At 39.2% G+C, this 24,318-nt stretch overlaps 1 protein-coding gene across 3 annotated transcripts in view; it reads right to left on the reverse strand.

Annotated features, from left to right (window-relative positions):
• CERS6 (ceramide synthase 6) overlaps positions 1 to 24,318 on the reverse strand; it is a 119,758-nt gene that overhangs the window by 57,203 nt on the left and 38,237 nt on the right. For all 3 annotated transcript variants that reach the window (XM_021399592.1, XM_021399594.1, XM_021399593.1), the window contains exons 3-4: positions 23,339 to 23,469; positions 2,556 to 2,613 (exon numbers count right to left, since the gene is read on the reverse strand). In XM_021399592.1, coding sequence (XP_021255267.1) covers positions 2,556 to 2,613; positions 23,339 to 23,469 — 189 coding nt within the window. The remainder of the gene's footprint in view (positions 1 to 2,555; positions 2,614 to 23,338; positions 23,470 to 24,318) is intronic.

The raw sequence follows: 24,318 nt of genomic DNA on the forward strand, positions 1-24,318 counted from the left end.
TTACAATCTCCCAGCCACTCTGTAAATCAAATCATCAAAGAGTTTGAGAGAGGGTTGTACCAACTTGCTAAACAAGATCTTTCAACAGGATTCTATACTTCCAAGCAACACACACTCTGTAAAAAATAAATTGTAACAGGATTACTAGAAGCAGGACCTTGAAAAACAGTGTGGCAAATTGGCTTCCTTGGTTTGGATTTTAATTATTGCAAATCGAGATTTCCCCCCTAAGTGAATCCAGTAAAGTCTTTGGTGTCTGATGCACAGCAAAAAGCCTCTATTTTCTTTTACTTACATGATGTTACTATGGAGATGAGGCAAAGATATATATATATAAACGGACATAATTTTGTTAATTTACATACGTTCCCATGTGGAAGAAATGAGTATATGAGGCAGAACACTGGAATAATGACAATAGCATAAAATGATGTGAGACTCATTTACAATACTAGGTAAAAATGAATAGTTAAAATATACACAATTACATGGTAAACAAGCTGTTTGTGTAATGTCAGTCTCACGCTGCAGCAATATGCTGAACTAGGAGGAAGACATCCACAATCTGTCTGTCATCTCAGCCTGTAGACACTGCTCACAATGGCTTGTAACGAAGTATGCATTTACTGTATTCTTTTCAGTCTTTAAAAGTGTTGGTATTCAGACTTTTCCAAGAACAGACACTTTCACTGTGCTGTGCAAGGAAGCTGCTGCCTCGTTACTGTAAAGCTTCAGTTTAGTTAGCAACTAAACTGAACTAGTACTATCTTCATTTTTTTAATTCAAAGTTGACCGATATAAAAATAATCATCTTCTTCATTCTCATTCCCAAAGGCAGTGGAAAAGAACAAAACCAAAAGAGGTTGCTGGAAAAAAAATTAGTAGTTCTGAAACCGTGAGTGACATGAGATCATCCTCTCAAAAGATGTTAAGCACTTGGATACTTTTGAAAGAGATCTGGTCTACGGCCACCCCTATCACTGAAGCATCCTTTACATTTATATGAAAACTATTCTTAAGTAATATATCTTTTCTCATGATTCAGCACATTTACAACATATTTAACAAAATAAAACACTTTGAGGTTGAAAAATAAAATAAGAATAGGGCTGCTTTACTTAAAAGAAGATTCTCTGTTTGCTGGATGAATTACTATCAAGAGTAAAATATTTAAATAATTTTGTTTTAAAAGAAACCACACGGCTCCCTAAAATTCTAGTGTGAGCTGAAAAACATGACATCATACGTACTACTATGCATATGCCAATAAGTGAGAAAAATATATACAATACAGGCATAGGGAAAAAATAAAAACAGATTTTTTTTATTCTGTTGCACCATGGCCACTCTTCCTGACAAACACTGCTAGAATAACATGACTTTGAGTAGTCAATTCTTCTGCATTGAGCAAAAGCATCCTAATAAGTCAGAAGCCAACTGTGAAGTGTAGAGCATTCAGCATCGTGGCAACATCCACTTAATTGCTTATCATTAAATCTATTTTCGTATTTCATGCCACAATCATTGGAAAAATTGAAGGCAGAAAACAGAACATTAAATCATGGAGCACGAGTGAAATACACAAAATGGGAGCATTCATGAAGAGGTTGTGCATAGCATGTAGCTTGGGTCCATTTGGAGGGCAGGCACACACAATGCATCTGAGGCTGACTGCTGTTAAGTGGCTAAGAACAGCTCCAATGTCCCCTCCCTGCAGAGGAGCATAATTAGTCCTGCTGGCACCAAGTTTAATCACCTGAGATAACCTCAAGAACTACAACTGTAAAAATGATGTGTTCCTCTCCCTCTCCTAACCTCCAGTACTTTTGTTTACAGATTACCAGAAGCATGTAGGATATATCCAATTGCATCTTTTTTTTGTACAAAACAAATAGCCAAAATTACATTAACACACTGAGATCACACATTCGCCTAAATTCAGTCTCTCAGGTTTGCATATATATTGCTTGACTTGTACAAAAGCTCGGGGAACTAGCAACGCTGTAAAAATTTGCACCACAGATATAACTACCAATGGTTAGGTTAATGGACCTATAGTAAGGGCAATTAGAGGCTACTAATATCCTTCTCTGTTTTAAAGCACCAGAAACACAGCACTGATAGGAAACCCCATAGTATTTCTTTCCACAGTACACCAGACAAAGAACAAGCAAAAAATAGTATCTTTAAAAACACTAGTAGATTTTGCTTGTTATTAAAAATCAACTTCTGCCAGAGGAATTTAAATGAAGATGTTGCAGAAGTTGAGCGGAATACTTTGGTAAGCCTTACGACCTGTTTAATGCCAATAATGAAAAGTAATAAAGTGAACTAGGCATGTTGGTATATCCATGGATTTTTTGTCCCATTAACTGTTGTTAAGCAGTTAAATTCCTTACCAATGCCAATGGCAACTCATTTTATGAATGCAAATTAAATTTTAATTTTTGTTCCTGGTGAATGTCAATTTTATGCCTGTGCTATACGTTATATCTACATAAGGTTTCAGAAAAGTCTGTGATGTGTTATGAAAGCATAATAATGTAAGTGCCTACCTTTTTCAGGAACCGTACTCCATAGGTAAATATATAAAGGTAAAATGTAAATCTCCACCTGCAAAAGGTACAATAGATTAACTTTAGGATACCAGCTTTACACACTTCACAATTCAACAAACCGTTACTTACAGCACCACCAACCCAACATACCCTGGTCACATTAACAGAAGTAGAAGCAAAATTCTGGGCTGGTTTTCTACAGCTTTTATTATCAAACATTCTGCTCATCTGCCAGCTTTTCTCCCAGCTTCCCACCTGCCCTATGAAAATATTGTTTAATTTCACATCAGGAGAAAAATCTGTCAAGGATAATTAAGTTCTGAAAAGTTTTGTGAAAACTAGTAATAGAGAACAAAGGGCAATTCACAGGCCTGTTGCAGGGAAGTCCACATGTTATTAAATACTGGAAAAGCTACCAAGCTCAGAGAGAACAGAAGAATCCAAGACAGTGCTCATTGCTTCTAAGTGGGAAGAACTGTAATCCTATTACTAAGCAGAGAATTCAAATATGAAAGAGATTTGTAGGAAACCGGGATTCATTAATTCCACTCTGATAACACTCTGTTTCTTTTGAAACTGCACTCCAATTCAGTAAAATACTTCTCTATATAATTAGAACTTATTTCAGTAAGTGATAATTCAGTATTTGTTTAAATTAAACATCTGTTCCATACTTCCCAGTTCCATGGTTATTCTGTTTCAGAGGTTCTAAGGGTTATACTTGCTTCAGTATTCATTTTGACAGGGATTCATTTTGACAGCCTCTTAGTTGGGAGAGCAGCATTAAAATTAAGCCATTTGTGTGTAAAGAGCTTTGATTTTCACTTAAAAAATTAACACCTACGATTGCTATCAATTCTGATAGTCTGGAATTACTGAGCAATCAGAGAAAAAGAAAGACTTACTGCAGTTATTCTACAAGATCTGACCTCTTGTTTAGGACAACAACAATAAGAAATTTTATTCAGCTTTCAACAGGTAACGTTAGAGTGCTGCATGCAAAATACGGTCTTCAGTGATGAGAAGCATAACCCACAGCAAGCAGGAATTGTGCAGAGCAAATTCCAGAAATTCACTCTTGGTTCTAGTGAGAACATTTGCATCAGATAGATATGTTGGACATCGGTACATATCTGTAACTTATTTCTGCTTCCTAAGAGACTCCTAGCTACACATTTTCTAGAGAGTTTCCTATTCCAAAGCACACATAAAATAATTGCTGGGCTTCTAGTTCCTCTTTTCAGAGGCAAACTAAAAGTAAAGAGAACAATGACAAAGAAGGAGAGAAATCAGCAGGAGACCAAAGAAATCGTCCTTGCTTCTATGGCTGTCTCCCTTTTGCAATAAAAGTCAGCATACTGTGCGTCTTCCTATCTTCTGGCCCATTACCGGCTTAGGAAAGAAAGGTCAATGGAAGTATAAGGGAATAAAATAAAAGCCTTATGCAATGCAAATTCTTACAGGAATCCCTGTGTTGTTGTTTCTTTTTTTTTATTTTTTTCTCCAGAGGGTTGGAGCAATCACACAAACATGCTTGAAGTAAATACTGGTGACTTACTATTCATAACATTTACAGCAGGATGAGATTTATCTTCATTAGTGAGGCAATACTGTTGAGTGAATCAACCTCAATTATATATTTTACAGGATAACTTTCTGTCCACAGGCAAAACTATTAGCTTACAGCTAATTGCCACTGAAGTGCATTCAGACATTACTGGAATGGTTTCAAAACTGAAAACACTCCTAGGGAAAAAAAAAAAAGGTGAATTCAAATCTTACTCTTCAAAGCTACTTTTACAGTGTTTAAAAGGAAGTTTATCAGATGTAAATAACCTTATGACAAGCTGAATACAGGAGAGCATAAGAACGTCAATGAGATTTAAAGTGCGACACCTCAGCTGCACAGAAATTGTCTTTTATCCTGTAACTTCTATAGCACTGCAGATTATTTATTCATTTGGTATTATATAAATACCAATCCCTTCAAGGATTCAGTAACACCAGCAACACAGCTCACAGCCTACATGATGGCAGTTTCATTAAGAACTGCAAAAAGAGAGTACTCAGGGGGGGATAGGGAAGGTGGAGGTGAGAGTAAGTGTCCTGGTAGAAACCTTCAGACCACGTACATGGAACAAATAGCAAAGATAGTAGCATGAAGCAAAGTTTTATTTGGGTAACAACTTTCTCATTAGACCAGTTCTATGGCTAGGAAGCCTGCTGTTTAACTTCAACGTCTTCTACTTCCTCTAGTGAAAGCTTCAAGACTGCCATTGGAAAAAAATAATAATTATATATGTACATTAAATATATATATATATATGTGTGATAGACCCCTCACAGAAGATTTGTTGTATTAAATTTAAAATCCCCTCAATATCACCTTTATTTCACATTTCTCCTGCTGCAGCTAGCATCTCAGTGGAATGAAAAGGCACTTTCCTCAGACTTGCAAATTCAGCAACACTGATTTTCCATTCTACCCACAATCCAAATTACTGCCACTGCCACAGATCTAAGCTTAAACCCTAGACTACCTCACCGGAGAATTCCTGGAGCTTAGGAGAACTTTGGAGCCAAAAGCTACCATCTGGGTTTGCCAAAGACTATCAGCTTGCCCCAAATATGAGTGCTCCACAGGTGATATACACATACAATATAAGATAACATGTGCTTGTTGGTCTTCTTTCCTCTTTTTTCCCAGCCCTCCCAAACAATTCTGTGTGGGTTGAGTATCAGAATAAAGCAAGGCTCAGAACTAGGTCATAGAAAAAGCTTAAAAACTTGGAAGTAAATAAGTAAATAAAAGCAAAATGCTCATTCCTGACAAATATAATCTGCAACAGCTAGAGAACCAACATCTGGCTAGATCAAGCTGCAGTCAGAATTGGCTCCCAGCATTTCTACCACTATTAATCTGCTAACTCTGGCAGAAGCAGTGCAACAGAGGACTTGAGGACTTTCTTTCCATTACTCTGTATCAAGCGGCTTGCTGCCTTTTCTATGAGCTTCAAATGGAAACTTTGCCTGGGTCAATACCCACACAGAAGTCCAAGTAGTTTCACAACTTGTTTACCTCTACTTTCAGTTAGTTTCTTGCTGCAATTTATAGTAAAACATCCACTGCCCAAGGTCAAATAGATTAGTGAGTCCTGGTTTCAGCAGAGATAGAGTTAATTTTCTTCAGAGCAGCTAGCGTGGTCCTGTGTTTTGGATTTAGGATGAGAATACTATTGTCAACACACTGATGCTCTTCTTGATGAGCAGTGCTTACATCGAGCCAAGGACTTCTCTGCCTTTCATGGTGCCCTGACAGTGAGGAAGCCAAGGGGTGCACAAGGGAGGGGACGCAGCCAGGACATTGATCCAAACTGGCCAAAGGGATATCCAGTGCCATATGCCATCATGCTCAACCATAAAGATTTGGGAAAAAATTAATTTTATTACAATGTTTATTATTATAGAATGAATATAGCTGATCTAACTAGCTAAGAAACTGTGTTCAAAACTTGAGTAAATGTTACACATTAACTACTACTTTCTCAGCTAACATCAATGGCCTTAGCAACATACTTCATCTGTAAACCTCATGGATCCACATCTACAAATTAACATGTACTAGATCTATAAAATCTACATTAAATTAAACGAATAGGTAAAATCATTTACAGAGCAAGTGCCACTCATGAGGCATTATAGTCAGAAGAGATACGCATACAGGAAATAGACAAAATTAATGGATGTTACGTCCTTCAGCTCCAGTTACAGAATCAGAAAAAATAAGAATCTAGGAATTTAACTGTAGATGTACCAATAATCATTTATACAAAATCACAGAGATCACTCTGCCTTTGAAGCACACCAGGAATTGAATTATCAGCTATTTCTCAGCCTGCTTTCCTACCTTGGTGCAGAGAGCCAATAATCCAGAACTATGCCAATGATACATACAGTTAGTATACTCATACACCAACTGGTGTATGAGCAGTCCTAACTTTCCCTCAACCTCACCTCTTATTCAGTAACCCAGTAGTAAGAAAATCTGCCAGACTTTGTAAAATCTAGGTTCATTTACAGCTTGTGTTACATCTCACATGCCTCTGCAGGGCTTTTTAGCTATGAAGCTATCATGTATAGAACCATGTCTTCTAATGAAGCTGTTTTATATAGCAGAAAATATTCTATGACTTGAGAGGAAGTATAGGGAGGAAAGGGACTGGAACTTTGTTGTAAAGCTGTACAATTGCCTCAAAAATCATACAGACAAGTCCAGAAGAGGAAAGATAAGCACATATAATGCAAAGCATATTTGTCTAAGGTGAACTGTCAACTCAATTCTTTTGCACCAATTACTCTACCTAAATCTATTATTCACAATCTACAGCATATACCTCTTTTTCCCCTCTGTTCACATCTCATTGCAGCCCACTGATGTAGGAAAGTGGAAGGAAACAGTTATGAATAGAAATAATGTCCACTGTTTCTTTGCAGTACGGAAAGTAACAAAACTTCTAAAGCAGCAGTAGTAGAGCCCAACTAAGGAAAAGCACCGCAAGGTTTATATTAAGATACCTTTTGCTCCCTTACTCCCCTAGCAATATTCACTGCCCTGGTAACACAAAACAATGCAGGACACTCGGTGAAGCACCCCGTTCTGGGTGACTATTGCACTGATTAACACTGTCACAGAGTTATCTCTAGATCTGTGTCTGTGACAGGGGGACAGCAAGCCCACAGGGCCCGAAAAAGGGGGGTGGGGAGTGTTGACGGTTTATGAGCCACTTCAGCCTGGTTTTGTGACTAATGGGACCCACAGACTCACGCCCCGGGAAAGGGGAAAAGGGGGAGGGGTAGGGAGGTGGGAGACGGGCCTAAAGACAAAAGGGTAGCTATGATCTGAGGAGGAAAATTAATTTACTAAATATGATATCAGAATGCAAGATAATATAATACAATATAATTGGAATTGAGGATAATAAATAAAAGAGAGAGACAGTGTCCAAAACTGAAGGCCTTACTCTAAAAACTGAAGGCAAAATGGCTGGGGAACACACACACACTGCTGGACAGTGAAAAGAGAGAGTCTCGTGACTAGCGAGGACTTTTATCTTCCCTCTGAATGCAAAGTCCTCTGGGGTGTGTAGTTCTTCTCTTCTGAGAACCAGGTACCTGGAAAATCGGCAGTCCATGGAACTGGAGCATTAACTCTTTTAAATCCCAGTGCTTTACATGATGCTATGATGTGGAATACTGATAACAAAAATCATAAAACCATGACGCATTGAATTGAGAGGACAGCTGAAACTGCTTCGTTTTGCGAGGATTACTCTGGCCCTCAGACTTTAAACACTTCAGTCAGTTGTGCACAGACAGAAAATTTGAATAACCCAAATATACTCAAAGCATACTCCTTGAAAAGATTCTTAGGTTTATTTAACCAGCAAATCTAGATGCAAGCACTCAAGGAGACAATGTTCTGGAAGACTTGATCTGTCTGCTTGAAATAGTTTACAAGGTTCACTCAAGCCCTGTACTATCACATTCTGAAGCCTTCCCAAGCAAACCAGGTTTGTGTCCGGCCTGCTTGAACCCAGCACAAGTCAGATAAGTTTACATACTACCTCTTAGGGTAATTCTTCAGGGAGAGCTGGTGCTCACCAGGCCAGGTGTTTCAAGTATGGATGTGACATGCCGCAATGAAGAGTCATGGTAGAACATGCCTCTTAAATTGGAAGAATTTTTTTGTTTTCCATTGTGGTCTAAAAATGAATATTCTAAAGCACCTGGAGGCACAGCAACAGATCTCACAGCTCTTGTTAAACACATTAGTGCATTCTTGATCCAGAATACAGTTTCAAAACCTCTCAACTCTTTAACTTTGAGCCACTAATTAAATTTTAAAGATGCTTCAGCCTCTGTCAATTAATCTGATATATCCAGTCATGCTCAATTCAGCAAAAACTATTTAAGCGCACATCTAACTAAGCACTTCACAGACTTCAGGCATACTTCTGATCAGGTTCCCTTCACCATACTGCTGAACTGTGTCCTTAAAATTTCACTCCAAGTTTCAGCTCCAAAAAGTGAAATTAAACTTCAGCTAATAAAAATGAATTGTTTGAGCAACGAACTAAAGTAATCTCCCTCGGACACACACATTTCGCAGAGCCCAACACATCAGGTTCATGCTCTCTGTCAGAAAGACGCCATCTTCGCCATAATCAGCCATCCAGTGGAGTGAGCACAGCACAGCTACTCTAGGAGAAAAAAGACTTAGAACTGACAACTGTCAACTAGATATATAGCCCCCCCACACAGCAAGCACATTGCAGAACACAGCAAAATCTGTAGAGGTAGAGAGACACAAGACTTCCCTGTCTAGGAAGCACACAAGTTTTCAGAGATCTGAAGAATTTCTATTCCTAGTTGCAATCACAATTTCCTACTAAAGATATTTAAAATAAATAGCCTTAATAAATCCTACATTTGTTTGCACTTGAAATGACAAACAAACACACTGAAAGCCCAAACACAGAGCAGATTAGAAACACAATTAGTGCATTGCTCAGCCCCACAGTGTGCCTTCCACTGATTCAGAGTCCAGGAGCTGGAACTCTTCTTCAGTTTGTACTGTTGAGGAAATCTATACTTATCTTGATTCTTGATAACCAATCTCATATGAATCTATGTAACAGTGTATTTGATGGCAGCAGCCTCACTGTTCCAATATTCTGCTTCCCGAGTTCTCTTTCAATGGTAATTTCCTGCATTTTCGTAAAGCCTGACAGATGTAACTGGAATTATACAGTGTTAATTGAAAAAAATAAATAAAAGCGTTCCTGCCCTTCTAGGCTTGGTACTGCTGTTGAGCTTGACTGGAGCAACCATGCGAACAGTAAGCAGTGCGGTAAAGAAGTTATTTTAGGAAGGAGAAAGTTATACGTAGCTCATTAAGGTGTTCAAAATAGCACGTATGATGAATTGAGAAATTTTCATTGCTTTCCTCTTCAATTTTATGGCTTAAGATTTGGCTGTCATTTGATTTTCCTCTTGGCTGCAATCTGAAACAGTTATTTAATATTTAATGTTACAGTGCCACTTGAGACCAGTCCTGTCCTAAATCTGTGTGCTCAAAATACAGCTCTGAAATTCTTAAGAGCAATATTTAGTGATGCAGAAAAAAAAATGAAACACAATGATGCAATTGCATAAATAATAGAGCATATTTATATAATTAGACCAAAAAAGATGCACTATGTAATAGGTGTTTTGGTAATTCCTTCTAGGTTATGTAGCTTCTGTTTCATGGTTATGCAACTGCCCTGAGGTATCCAGAAAAGACCAACATGAAATAAAACTCTGATAAGACCTCAGAGATCTGTTAGCCCTGCCAAGTTCTGCCTTACTGTCATCTGGAAAGCTCATGGGAAGAGCAGAGAGAAAACAGACGTCACTGCCATACATTCTCTCTCTGGCTGACAAAATTGCTTTCCCTAAATGTGACATTCAATATACACAGCTGACACAAACCTTTGAGAGAACAGACCCAAGGTCTTTACACTCTGGACTTCTACTCTCTGTTTTTATTGGTAACCTCACAAGCCACCAGTGTTTCCAAACATGGACCTTCAGCTTTTCTGTGGCAAACACAACAGCCACTTTGTCCCACACTCTTCCAATTATAAAGTAACAAAACTTCCAAACTGCATTTGCTTCTTGCCTAGTAATGTTGTCCATGCTGTGATGGCCAATATATATGCATAAGACACTTGATATAACACTGGTATAGTTCAGACTTCTGGGGATGGTTTGTTACTGCTTCACATTTGGTACTTCATTTCAGCTGATAAATCTTGCTGTGTAGCAGTGCTGTCATAGCTTAGACAGGAGGATTAGCCAAGTTTGTAAACATTATATTCAAACTTCATGCTGTCCTTCATTTTATTGTCCCATTTACATCCCGAAGTGCATTTTGTCTTCTCTGTTCCCCTATTTCAGTATCTCCTTGTCATGACTTGTTGTAGCACTAAAATATTAGAAAAAACATCACATGATGCTCATTGCAATGAGCGAAGACTGTTTTTTAGTATTTTTACTGTGAGGAGCTGTTTGGTTTTTTTGTTGTTGTTGTTTAATATTTAGCACATTATCCTTCAGTATTCCAAACTCACAATAAAGGAACGGGGACAGGACATTTTAATATGTTTAATGCAAATGTGCTGTCTGAAGAGCACAACTTATGCAGCCAAAATGCCACTAAATTTAACAAGAAGCATTACCTAACCAAACCATACTTGGTAGTCTGAAACTATTTAAATAAATAACCATACGGGATAGCATTTGATATTTCAGAGCATAGTTTCTACAGTACCTTGTACTGAGTATTTCCTGCCTGATAGTCTTTCCTTCAGCTGGTTTTGAGGCCTGATCCTAGAAGCTTTATGGGAAGTAAGCAAGTTTCTCATGTTCTACCTGCACTTTGTGAGCCTTCTTACTGAGGCCAGTGCTAGCATACATCACAGGCCACTGCTTGACTTTTTTTCAGGCAAACAGTACGCCTGTGTCACCTGCCTTACAGTTCTGGACATAATTGGGTGGGATGTTCTGCTCATATGTCACAAAAAAAACCCAACCAAACAACAACCACCCAACAGTCTGCCAAACCACAATTTTTTTTCCATGTAAATAAAAGGGAAATCTTTCCATAAAAAGATTTTGATTTCCAGCAATACAAATGCAGCATTAAGCAGGCATTGTCTTGAGCCAGGCCAGTTTATGGTTTTCAGCTTTTAGTAAAGGAAATTAAGAATTAAAAAAAGAGAACAGTATATCATAAGCTGCTGCACTGGCTTACAAACTATTTACATTTTAAGCAAATAATCAGTTCAGCTTTCTCTAAAGAGCATGAAAGTACATTATCAGACAACTTACTAGCACAGAAACCAATGTAATTAAATGCCTGTAAGGAAAAAATATTTAAAAAATTGGAAGCTAATTCTCCTCTATAATTGCATCTCTGTGAACAGATGCACATAGTACATGTACCTAGAAAATGAAAAGTAATCAAATGCATCATAAAACCATGTGACAAATAAGAGAGAGAAGAGAGGAGTAAAGGCTAGCAGACCAATTCACTGACTGTCACACATAAAATAAAAACTTACTGTCACTACTCTTTGGAGTGTGTATAATTTTGATACATGTTGATTATGACTAGTGATCTGTGGAGAAGCCCTACTAAAATTTATGTCTTGTGAGGGAGACTGAAACGAAAACATATCAAGTATATTTGGACAACTGAGTCTGTGCAGTTTGTAATCTCACATGGAAGAGAACAACTTGCTACAAAAGACACCCCTGGGGAGTTCCACTTGGACCAAACCTGTATGGATTCAGTGTACAGTTGGCAAACAATGTTTGCTATATCTACACATACAGAACAGCAAACAGGTACAAAGACAGCAGAAATTAAGTAAAAAGGGTATCTGAAATTGTCTGTCTTTTAAAAATGAGAGTAGAACTCAGTGGATATCTGTATTTAATGAAAAAGCAAACATTTGCATCCATGTGAGAATGAAGAATTTATTCTGAATCCAACAATCTCTGTCCATGAATAAATACTTGTTTGTAATGTCTTTCATAAAGTTATTGCAGCCTAAACTAATATTGGACATGACACCTTCATACCATGAATATGTAAAAGGTCAAACAAAAGCATACCTTCATTGGTATTAGAAAAAACATAAAAGAGAACATTCTAAAGAAAATAAAAGAGAACTATTACTTTCCAAGAATAGAGAAAGCAATTAGGAGGAACAAAGTACAAAGAAAAAATTGCACAGTATTCATTAAATAATCATTATATGTCTTAAGACATATAATGGAAGCAAACAACAAGCCTACAAGATTAAATAAATGAAAAGAGGAGAATATTGTGAAAAGGAAGGAGGAAGATAAGTGTTCCGCTCTTCCACACAGCCGTTGTACTTTTAAAGGAAATATCACGGACTTAATAAAGAACTGATGACCACCATTACAGATTTGAGAAATGAACGCAACCTTCACTTAATAGATAAGAACCATTTTACACTATTTGCTATTCTACTTTGGCAATGATGGTTGTGTTACTGAAAATTACTTTTCAGAGAAATAAAAAGCCTTCAAAGTTCAGCAGTAATAAAATATTTTAACATCCAATCTATACTCCAACTAACAAGTAAAAAAACAAACAAACAAACAAAAAAAAAAACCCAGATCAACAAATCAGAGGTGACAGTTCTTTAGGAACAGGAGAAATCAGTACCTGAAAACTACCACTCAGAAGAGAGAAATATTTCAGACAAGCACACTGACACATGTTGAAGAAAAATGCCCAAAGCTTCAAACGGAGCAAGAGAGACAAACTGGGAGAACTCCTGGTGCTGAATTCACAGATCCTTCCCAAATATTCAAGAGTCAGTTTTTAAACCCTGTGAATCCCATCTGCAGATGGGGAAAAAAAAGCACGAGAATCTGTCTTGAAGTCTGCAGCATCCCAGGCTGAGCACTTGCTCAACCTCAATCACTGTTCAGAAAAATCCCAGGTCTGTCCACATGTTCTTTCACTTTTGAGCCACTGTCTGAGATGCCTGACGACTTTGTTTTAAAATTGAGACTACTTGAAGAGTCAGCCTTGTCCATCATCAAGGCTGCACAATTCAAGGCACATGGAATGTAAGAAACAAGCAGCTACTGCTGTCTGTGCAGTTTTCCTCCAGCTGGCTTTAACCACTACACTGAAGCTGTGATTTTGAGCAAGTACACACATTAACTAGAATTTAGGGGAGAGTTATTTAATTTCCATAACATAAAATAATGATGAGCACACACAAACCACAAGAGAAAGGAAATCTATTTAATTTATTATAACCTTGCTTAATGTGCAGTGGTAATGCTAAGTGATACTAGCCCTGCAAGGACACCATATGAGATAATTTAAATTTATTAATTATGTTAAAAACTGTGTCACAGAAGGCAGTAAGAGCAGGGAATTCAACATTTTAAGTAATCCAATTTAAGGGAAGAGGGGAATTCCATAAGATGCAAAATGAGAAGTGCTTACAGCACAGTCTAAAAATACAGCGAGCAACATCTGACGACACAGCATGGACAAATTTGCCTGCCTGCTACAGCAGAACAGCAAAGGAAGAGGTCTGATGATTCTGACACCTTACCAATGTCTGTGCACAGAAATGTCCTGAGACTCATCTTACAAAGGGAAAATAAAGATCATAAATGAGATTCACATGTGAGCATGGGGCAGATGGAGTAGGAAAGGAATCATCAGCAAAACTGCCAACATGACCCAATTCTAGGGTCTGCTTCATACGAGATCTGAAATAACAGGAGCCTTTGAAGCAGCAGACGTAGGAGTAACAAGAAGTCTACCCCTACCTCGCCTTTCACACAACAGTTCAGCTTTCTAATGTAGTGGGATAGCAGGGCAGCAAAAGCAGTGGCAGCCCCACAATTTTTCTATTCAAAAATTGAGAAGTTAAGATAGGAAGGCTAGACAGAGGGTGTAAACATACCCATAGGAGCAGCTGTTCAACAGAAAAACATTATTTCTCTTAGCCACTGTTAGTCTAAGCACTTTGGAGATGACAGCACTGGCAGCCCCCTTGGCATGCCCTGCACCCATGGCATACCTTGCCTTGCTCCACCACACTGCATTTTCCCATCTGGCCATGCCAGAAGGGACCGTGTAGCTGAAGAAATGCAGCAGTGCCACCCCCTTGCACCCCACCCTCCCACACACACCTCCCCTGATGCACCAAAACCTAAGCATTCCCATCTGATGCCTCCATGTGCCTTCGTGTCTTCATTTCTGTGCTCAGGTGGACATATAACCCCCTCTACCACATGAAATGACTCTTCAGCATGTTCATATTAGTACCTCATGACCCACATGAGGAAAATCTGACTGAGAAGCATGCTCTGTTTTTATGCAGGGTAACATAGCTGTGCAGCTGCCTGCTGCAGCACAGAGCAATGACAGGGTGAGGATCAGGCCAGGAGGGCCCTTTACAGCTGGTGGGAGCAGCAGCAGCAGCCTGTTCTGCTAAATGGCAGTCAGAGCCAGCTGGGGCAACTACTCGACAAGCCACTGAGAGACAGCAACAGCACAAAAGCACACAACAAGTTCATTAAGAAAATGCACAATTAAGCTACCCATGCCAGTCTGGCCAGCAAAGAAGTGTGAATAGTTCAAAGCCTAAAAATACAGATGCTCTCAGAGGCAAAGCTGGAGGCATAAACTCATTGCAAATCACATTGTAACTGCAGGGTGTGACACCCAGCCCAGGCATCTGGAAGCACCAGTGCTGAGCAAGCTGTGCACTGGAGAGGAGGTACAGGCACAATATTCAGTCCTGATTCATCAGACAGCAAGTGTTATGGCAGAATTAGAATTGCCCCCAGTAGCTGTACAGTGTGCTCATGATTTTAAAATCAGGATCACTTGTTTTGCCAGCCATTAATTTATTCACGTATACAGGACCTTGTATTACATTTACGTGGCAAGAATGTGACAGCAGGGGGCTGCAGGGGTGGGGGACTCTGTGAGCAGCACTTTGCAGCTGCCCCATGTCAGATCAGAGACAGCTCCAGCTGCTCCAAAGGGACCTACTGCTGCCAGAAGCGAGCCATAAGCGATTCTGGGAAAGTACATTTAAGAAAGGGAAAAAACAATGCAGAACAGCAATGGAGAGAGACAATGTGAGAGAAGCAGCCCTGCAGCCAGCAAGGTCAGGGCAGAAGGAGGGCAGGAGGTACCCCAGTGTGCCCCTCCAGACCACAGGCACCACACAGAGCAGGTCCGATCATCCAGATGTAAATCTTACAGATAAAATAGCACTACTTGACAAGCGTACAACAGACAGACCATAATTGCTTTACTTCTCCCTATACTGTGTTTGCCTCTTGCTAGATGACTTCAGTTTGGCTCTCCTTTTTGACAGCCGTGACTCATCTCAACAGCCCTGCTACCTGCAGCTACCGTAAACTTCCTGCACTCACTGAAGGTCATGTCTTCCTTGTTCCAAAACAATTTCACAGACTCTGACTCCCTCCACATCCCACTGAAGGCCTGCATCTTCCCTCACCTACCTGCCTCACGAACCCAACTCCTCCAGCACCTCAACTCATACTCCCTGCTACAGTCTTCAACTCACAAACACCATTTGTTTTCATGGCTCTTCTCTCGCTTATCTCCACACTCTGGTTTTAGCAAGTCTGATACTCTCCAGTTAAAAAGAATGGTCTTCCCAACTGTTTACTATGCAAACTATTTATCAGGACAATACTGAATTTTCGTGTTGCCGAAGTAAATAAAACAATCTCTAATTACAAATTACTGCTGAATTATTGCCTCAGGAGAGCAATGGAAGAAAGAAACATGAAATCTGGATTAATTACTCAGGGTGTGAAAAATTGTTTTCACTAATCAACTTTGAATATGCTTCTTTTCCATTACCTATCTCCTGGTTGTTCCACTGCGCAACAGGCTGTTGACATTTTTATTCACTTTATACAAATCATCATTTCCATATGCTTTTATCTTTTACTAAGGCAACCCTTGCTCTTCCACTGTGTCCGCTCTCCAGCACAATCCTTTTAGTAGCTACACAGTTGCTGTCCTGCAATTTGTATCTGCAAAGCACCATACTTTCATGTTACATCTAATGAAAATTTTAATTAAAAAAAATGGCAATTGACCAATTTGTTCTGCTCAGAGCAGTCTAGCAGTACACTGGAGAATGGTGACAAGCAACCTCTCTCCATAGGCTTCACCAGCAACAATTATATTCCCTTCAAAGACAGCTTTTCTAGAGTAATATCAGAGCTAGCCTTTGCTGCTAGCACCAATACTACGTCCACATCATCTGACGTATGAATCCTTTCACAGACATTTCACAGAGTTGAAGGTTGCAGGAGACCAACTAGGCTGGACTGGCTTATATCCAGAGTGCTCTTGGCTGGAACAGTGGGTAGTACATGCCCAGGATTTCTTTTATATTCACGTGAAATATAGCTCCAAAACACTGGGGGATGTGTGGTTGGATTTTTTTTTTCCCTACTTCTCCTCAATCATAGTTTCTCAAATACAGAGGCTGATGTATACACCTTGCCAGAACAGTGCTTTTATAGTTTAACATCAAGCATGTGCTGCGTGCCCTATGGCACAATGTGGAGGCACTAGCCCTGCCTGGATAACAAGACTATTTCAGCTGGAAGAGTCAGATTTAGCATGTTTTGTATACATATCATCTGTCTAGAGTAAAGCCTGGAGTGAATTATCTTTTCAATAAATTATCCTTTCAATAGTGCCTGCATTGCCTTTTGGCAAGGGATAGCAGCATCGCTACAGAAGTGAGTCCAGCAGCAGATCAGTATTCATAAAGTGCAGACCATAGGAGATGGGAACCACTGGGCAAGAGCGTGGCAGTGAAAGCATACCCTGATTTTCTAGTTTTTTTTTTCTTTTTTTAAATCGAGAAGGTGAAAAATAACAACAGTAATGACAACCAGAGCTGAGACTTCCAAGCTGCTATTTTCAGAAAGACAGTTAACATCACATAAAAAAAAAAAAAACCAACAAAAAAAACAACAACTAGTAAGGGAACATTATGAGAATGCAACACCAAGAATTTTAGTCTTTTTGATTAATTCTTCTTTCTCACATTACAAATCACACAGTATGTTTCTTTACTTTCTCCTAACAGTTAAAACAGTTATCAGTTCCTGCTTTAAGGGCATTTTATAGCTGTTTTAAGAGCCACCAATTCATCTTTACTAGCTGTTTAATGGCACTCAGCTATCAGGAGTCACTGATATGAAGTTCCCATATATTTGAATGGAAAGATATAAGTTACTTAGTTATATGATATTCAGTAAAAGATGGATAAATAAATAAATGGAGACCTTTGGGAAACACTGTTAAAGTGGTCTTTATTTGTAAAGGCTGTCAAACTCAACCTTTTAATGGCTTGTCAGGGGAACGCTGCATATACAATAATGACCCAGTTCTCTCCCATTTTGGGTGTATGCTTTGTATTCACACCTAGAAGGCAGAGCAACAGAATCCACCCCACAGGAGCAGCTCTGCTTTCCAGACTCCCCTTGCTCACTTTTACAGCTGTGAAACACTGGTCAGTTCTGTTGCAAGCAACACTGAAGCAGCTGAAAATCTGTATTGACAATTCAGAAGTAAACAGACTCATAATACCATTTACCACATATTTCTGCTTGCATCTCAAAGATCACCGAATTCAGCAGTGTTTTGTAGCTGACTTAAGTGGGCCTGAGGCTACTCAAAATATGGAGCTAGAAGCTTTTTGATGCCTATTTGTTTTCTAGGGCTTTATTGCTACACACAAAGCACAGACTGATGAATTCTTTTATGTTCTTTGTTAAGATTTGTATCAGCACTGTTCAGAACTTCAACAACCAAGCAGCTGGCTCAATTTCTTTTCATGGCATAGTTATTTTTCCTGTACAATTCTGTAGGAGAGTTACTCTTCTGCTTAAGAAAAATTGTGAGACCAAGAAGCTGCAAACTACCCATAAAGTTTCCACAAAAACATGCACAAGTGGAAAAACATGTTCTCTGTATATATCTCTCTATACACATGCGCATGTATACAAGTAGATATACACAGCAATCTTCCCCAAAGCAGCATCCTTAAACACTGTTTCACTTCCTTAAGAAAAAAAATGTTCTGTCTAGCTTTCAGTCCTCAGTATGCACATTTCCATGTTTTCACACACAGACTGCTGCAGAAACTCAGAAAACACTCTTGTCCACACATATCTGCCAGTTAGTCCTTGGAAACCATGCAAATCTCTCTCAAAACCAGCTTACTTCTACCTACATAGCTCCAGGACAGACAAGTCATGTATCTGATGGTGTTTCAAAATCCCAGGCTAACTTAGGGCATCGCATATTTTTCCCCTTTGCTCTGGGCCTGGAACGGGGGGCAGGATGCTTGTTTGTTCAACACTACTTACCCTTTGAGAACAGCAGAGGTGCCTGTGCACCTGTGGCGTGAAGCAGCAGCACAGTACACTGAAATGGGCAAGAACCTGGAAGTCATTTGGAATCACCACTGCATTGTCTTTGAGACATATTAACAAAGATATCCTCATGTCCTGCATTCTGTCTGGCAGTCAGTAAAAATCATCATTCAAGGTCTTCCAGGCATTACAGCCTCCCAATAGTCCCCAGCACACCTTGAAGCCCCCTTTCCACTAGCTTATTTCATGCCCTGAATTCTCATCCTGCTATATTCAGATTTCTGGGAATGCCTTTGTTTCCCATTAATGGCCAGACATCTTTTTTTAAAATATATTTCTGTGCTACAATTATGATCCAGTAGAGTCCTTTGAGCATCTGGTCCAATTTATGTCATTGTCTATAAATAGACTGACAGCCCTATGCAGAAACAATTGTTAGTCTTGTAAAGTACTGCAGATATTCAACATGAATAACACAGAAATCACACAAGCTTCAGAACAGGTAACTCACTTTGTGTTTTCTTATGTGCTGCACATACAACTTAAAGAGCAGAGCACAAGGATCTTCCCCCTACTCTTCAGGAGAAAGCTTGTTTTTCCTTGGTTTTTAGCTGCACCATGGGCACAGAATGAAAGGAATAAAGAGCAGCAGAAATCCACAGCAGTAGAAAAGTCCACTGTGCACACAGTTCACCAGTTCCTTCTCCTTTGTGCTCCTTGGATCTTTAATGTGAAGAAAGGATAAAAACTGCCTGTATTCCCCCAAGAGAAAGAAAGTTATGCGCAGACATACCCCTGCAGCTAGTACCTGAGCATTACAAACACGAGTTGTGTGACTTTCCAGAGACTACACACATTACACTACTAACTCCAAGTTTCATTTCAGAATCATCAAAGCCTTGAGAAACAACTCAACTTGCTAGTAAAATAAACCTCTGCGCTTCATTTACTACTGTCTTTGGAATAATACTGGATAATGAATTGTCACCTGGTGATACCAGCAATTCCATTTTTTATATTCATACTTCATATACTTTTTTTTATATTCATACTTCATATTCATAACATCCGAAATCTGAAGCAATGATGACATTGAAGTCTCACTGTCAGTGGATTCCACAGCTCCAATAATCAAATAGCACTTTCTCTTTCAGATGGAGACACAAAACTCTCAGGGGTGACTCTTGGTAAGGGTCCCTGAAAAGTAATTTATTTTCATTACAAGACTGTTGCACAGGCAGTGCCTATAAACAGTAATAAAATCTCTTGTCTTTTTTTTTTCCATTTAATTTTCATCTGCTAATTCCTAGGACATCTAATGAATACTAGCAAGAAAGAATCTACTCGATTTTTTTGAGAAAAAAATGTAGATTTTGGAATTGCTCAGTACCCTGTTTAGAATCAGAATTTAAATACTTTGGAGGGTATGGGAAGGAAGGGATAGAGAAATTGAGAAATATGTGGCCAGAGAAACACAGAGAATAAGTTACTGTTTCAGTATGCTAGAAAGTCATTCATGTAATAAGTCATTCATGCCAACCCAAGTATGTTTACCACTGTTTCACTCTCAGCCTTCATCCTATTGAATCTCCTCTACCTTACATGGTAACCAAGACATCCATTATGAAAGAAAGATAAGGCAGTCAGAAATGGTCTACAGTCCCTCCTGAATCGCTGTCTTCTTCTCCGCAACAAGGAAAAGCCATTCTGGGCCCAGGAACACTTTCTCTAGCTGTAAATTGAACTGTCTTCACATAATAGAGTTGAGCTGTTCTTAAGCAGCTCTACACTTACTGTGTGTTCTGTCACTTCTGTCCCCAAGTCACAGCCAACAAAGTCCGTTGCCAGAAAAACTGCAATCTTCTCTGGAAGGACAACAGAAGCTCCACAGCTGAAATTGTGGGTGGGGATTGCTGTTGCTTGGCTCACACTGTGCCTACAGATTACTCAAGGGGAGGTTTCACCCTCTGGCAGGCTACTAACCCCCCCTCCAGCGCTGTGTTACTGGAGGATTGGAGCGCTACCGTTCCCACAGCTGCCACAGGAACACATGCTTCTTACAGCTCACAGCTCCAAGATGCCACCCATGCAGGGATTCTTCAGACAAAAAGGGTATCCCGGACTTCCCAGTGCTGTGTGGACTGACTGCTGATGACTCTATCCAGCATGCATGACAAGGGACAGCTGGTGGCTGGTGCAGATGCTCACAGGGGAACACTCATGCGGCCAGGTAACAGCTTGCTCTCACAGCAGCGTGTACACATGGAGCACGAGAGGCAGCTCCCGCTGCACCCTCTGCAAACCACAAGCTGAGACAATCTGAACTATTTACATACTAGTTACACCAACCTGCTTCTTTTCGCAAATGCAACTATTTTCATTACTGTTAAGTATGCACATAGAAATAACACCCAATAGCTCTCCCTAAATGAAGCCGGCACTTAATTATGTCCACACAAGTTAGGGTACACATTAGAGCTTGATCTCACCTTTCAGTTTGCATTCCCAGCTCTTACCCACACACTTTTTCCATAACACGCCACAAAGGAGCAAGTTCAGCACCTGAAGCTTTCCTAGGCATTACATGAGATTCAGCCAGTGATAAGTGTTTCTCACAACTAATTTCTGCACGCGGTTTTTTTCTGTGTTAAACCCAGCCAGAAAAGCTCACCACTACTGCTCTCCAGCTCTCAGAAAAGTCAGGCTAGATCAGCCCTCTAGGTCAGCCCAAAGGCCCTGTCACTCAGGCAAGAGTGAAATCTTTGACTCAAGTTACAGAAGCAGCCAAATCAACCCTGTAGACATGCAAGAGCTATCAGTGATACGGTTATATATTTTGTTATTCCAGATTCCACAACCTCTCCTGCAAGTTACACAAGACAAGTATATACATTTACAGATACCATCCTTGTAGAAAAAGGTTGTCCTTCAGTGATCTCAAAAGTTAGCTTATCTAAGACCATCAGCTGTTGGGTAACATATTAACTACATTTACCCCTAATCTCACTCTGCCTGACTTTATTAAATATGAAGTATGGTGGTTTTTAGCTGTAAATACCACAGAAAGGAATTAAGAGTTCTGACAGTTATGTTCATCTGTTCATTAAAGAGCTATCATCTTTAGGCAATTTTTTTATTCTAAAATACAAAAATGACATTCTCTCAGCTAGAGAGACAATGTGCTTCAACAGTAACACTTCTAATTTCTCTCCTAATCAGTCCTTAGTTGAAAAGAAATCAATAACATTTACTAATGAATATTTCATCTGTGACTTGGCTTTAGAAAAAATGCCCTAACACATTATATATTCAGGATCATGCTACAAACTTTCCTGTACGTCGCCACAGGAAAATACAGTTTAAGTAAAACACTTAGGAAACCCACATGAGAAAGGAGTACAAAACATATCATTCATGCAGATTTCCTAAATGTAACAGCGTACTTCACAAGGAAAGAACATACAAAATCACTGCAGACTACCATATATAAAAATATATATATGTTGCAGCATATATTTATATGATTTCTTTACTTGCAATTTTTTAATAGAATCAAAGAATCACAGAATCATACAATCGTTTGAGTTGGTACAGACCCCTGAAGGTCACCTAGTCCACGTCCTTTGCAATGAACAGAGACATCTACAGCTAGATCAGGTTGCTCAGAGTCCCATCCAGCCAGACTTTGAACGTCTTCAAGGAGGGGGCATACATCACCTCTCTGGGCAAGCTGTTCCTGTGCCTCACCACCCGTATTGTAAAAAACGTCTTCCCTATATCCAATCTCCCATTGTTTGGTTTGAAACTGTTTTCTCTAGTCCTATTACAACAGACCCTGCTAAAGAGTCTGTCCCCTTCTTTCTTATAGCCTCTCCTTAGTTACTGAAAGGCTGAAATCATGTGAAATTATTTGGAATCAAAACAAGCTTAGGAAAAAAAAAAGATTTAAAATAACTAGGATTCACTTTCTAATTTATACAGGCTTCCTTTGTTGCTGCTGACATTTCTACCTAAAACTTCTTTCCTAGCTTGCAAAAACATAATTGGTTTTAATCCAGCTATAACTCATCTGCTTGACCAGCAGAGTGTGATAAAGCTGATGTTTGTTTATGGCAATATTTGCCAAGTGTCTTGATTTGGAGCATATAAAACTTGCGTTAGATGTGTGACTTTCTGCATCGAAGGAGCAACATAACACCACTGCTGGAGGGCTGAGTCTTTTAATTAATCAACTCCTTCAAAGAAATTGGTATTCTTTGGGTTTTGTTGTAAGTTCAATGCCTATCACTTCTCCTTTAAGAAAAACACGTAAACGTATTAAGTAGATTTAGGTTTTTATGCTCTTTCCATGTAGATTAAGTATTACTATGCTAAATCCAACTAGCATGAAAAATATGACTCAGATACTAGAAACAATGGAGTCTAACTAGAAAAAGAGACAGATGTGTAGACAATCAGTTTGAAGAGCAATTGGATTCTGAGAAATAATCCTTAGAACCAAACTCTTGAAGGTAAAAAATAGCTTCCCCAAGAAAGCATAGGAACCTTTAGCTTCCCATGATTAAGCATACTCAAGAAAATGTGCTAGTAAAAGGGACCACCCCAGAATGAGAAAGGCAAGGAAAAGGTTTAAGAACTCAACTGGCTTTTATCTTTATCCCTGCCTTTCTGATGTTTGACAAGCTGCATAGCTAAAGACCGCGCTGTAAAGGCAGTTTCCTTACATGCTCTCACAGAACTTTGTAAGAGTACTGGGCTTCTCCTGGTTGCGTCTTTGTCGAAACCAACGCTGAATGCTGCGTACATCCCAGTCCAGCTGCTTGGAGAGGCCTTCCAACCTCTTTTCATCTGGATGCTATACAACAGAAAAGGATAAAAAAAAATATATTTATTTTCCCAATTACAGTAACTTTAAATTTAAAACTGGTTTAACTACCTTCCAATGACTTAGAGACTGTCTGTCAGACATATGGATACATAGAAATAAAACGCCTATGACAGAAATCTCTGCTGGCATATCCACATCAAAATATGCTTAGTGACTATCGTTAATATAGAAGGCTGACATATGCTGTAATATTGCATGTGGGTTCTTACTAAAGAAATTTACAGAGGGTAGCAGAATGAAAACTTGCATTAAACTTGGAAAAATAGGGAAAAGCAGGGATAAAGTGACATACACTTTTGAAGCAATGGGGCTTACAAACACTCCCTTGCCTTCCATATGCTTTGTCTGTTCCATCTTCTGTCCTGTTGACAATTACAGGAGTGAAGATTGTTTGACTGATATGGAAAGAAGAAGATATAACCCATGTATTTTGCATGATAATGTTAAAAAATGAGGTCATTAAACAAAGTGGCAACTTCAAATGGAATATCACCTTGGAAACAGGGAGAGAGGTTTTTTTCCTGTAAAATTAGCTACACAAAGTTATTCTCCAAAGTAGCAAACATGAATCTTTACTTCCATTTGAATGGTTATGGGTCTGCAAACCAGGGCAGATGCAAGGCAAATAAAATAGGTCTGTCCTTGACTACTCTACAGAGGAGAGTAGTGCAGATCATTTTTCAGTTTTCTAGCTTTTCTCTCCAGGTTCAAAGGACACGAATTACAATAGAAACAGCTAGGAGACCAGAAAACCACCAGCACCCTGCACTCAAGCAGTTGCCCTAGAAGGATTAGCTTTAAAATTTCATAGAAAAC

The sequence above is a fragment of the Numida meleagris genome, chromosome 5 (genome assembly GCF_002078875.1).
Source record: "Numida meleagris isolate 19003 breed g44 Domestic line chromosome 5, NumMel1.0, whole genome shotgun sequence".
NCBI classification, from domain to species: Eukaryota; Metazoa; Chordata; class Aves; order Galliformes; family Numididae; genus Numida; species Numida meleagris.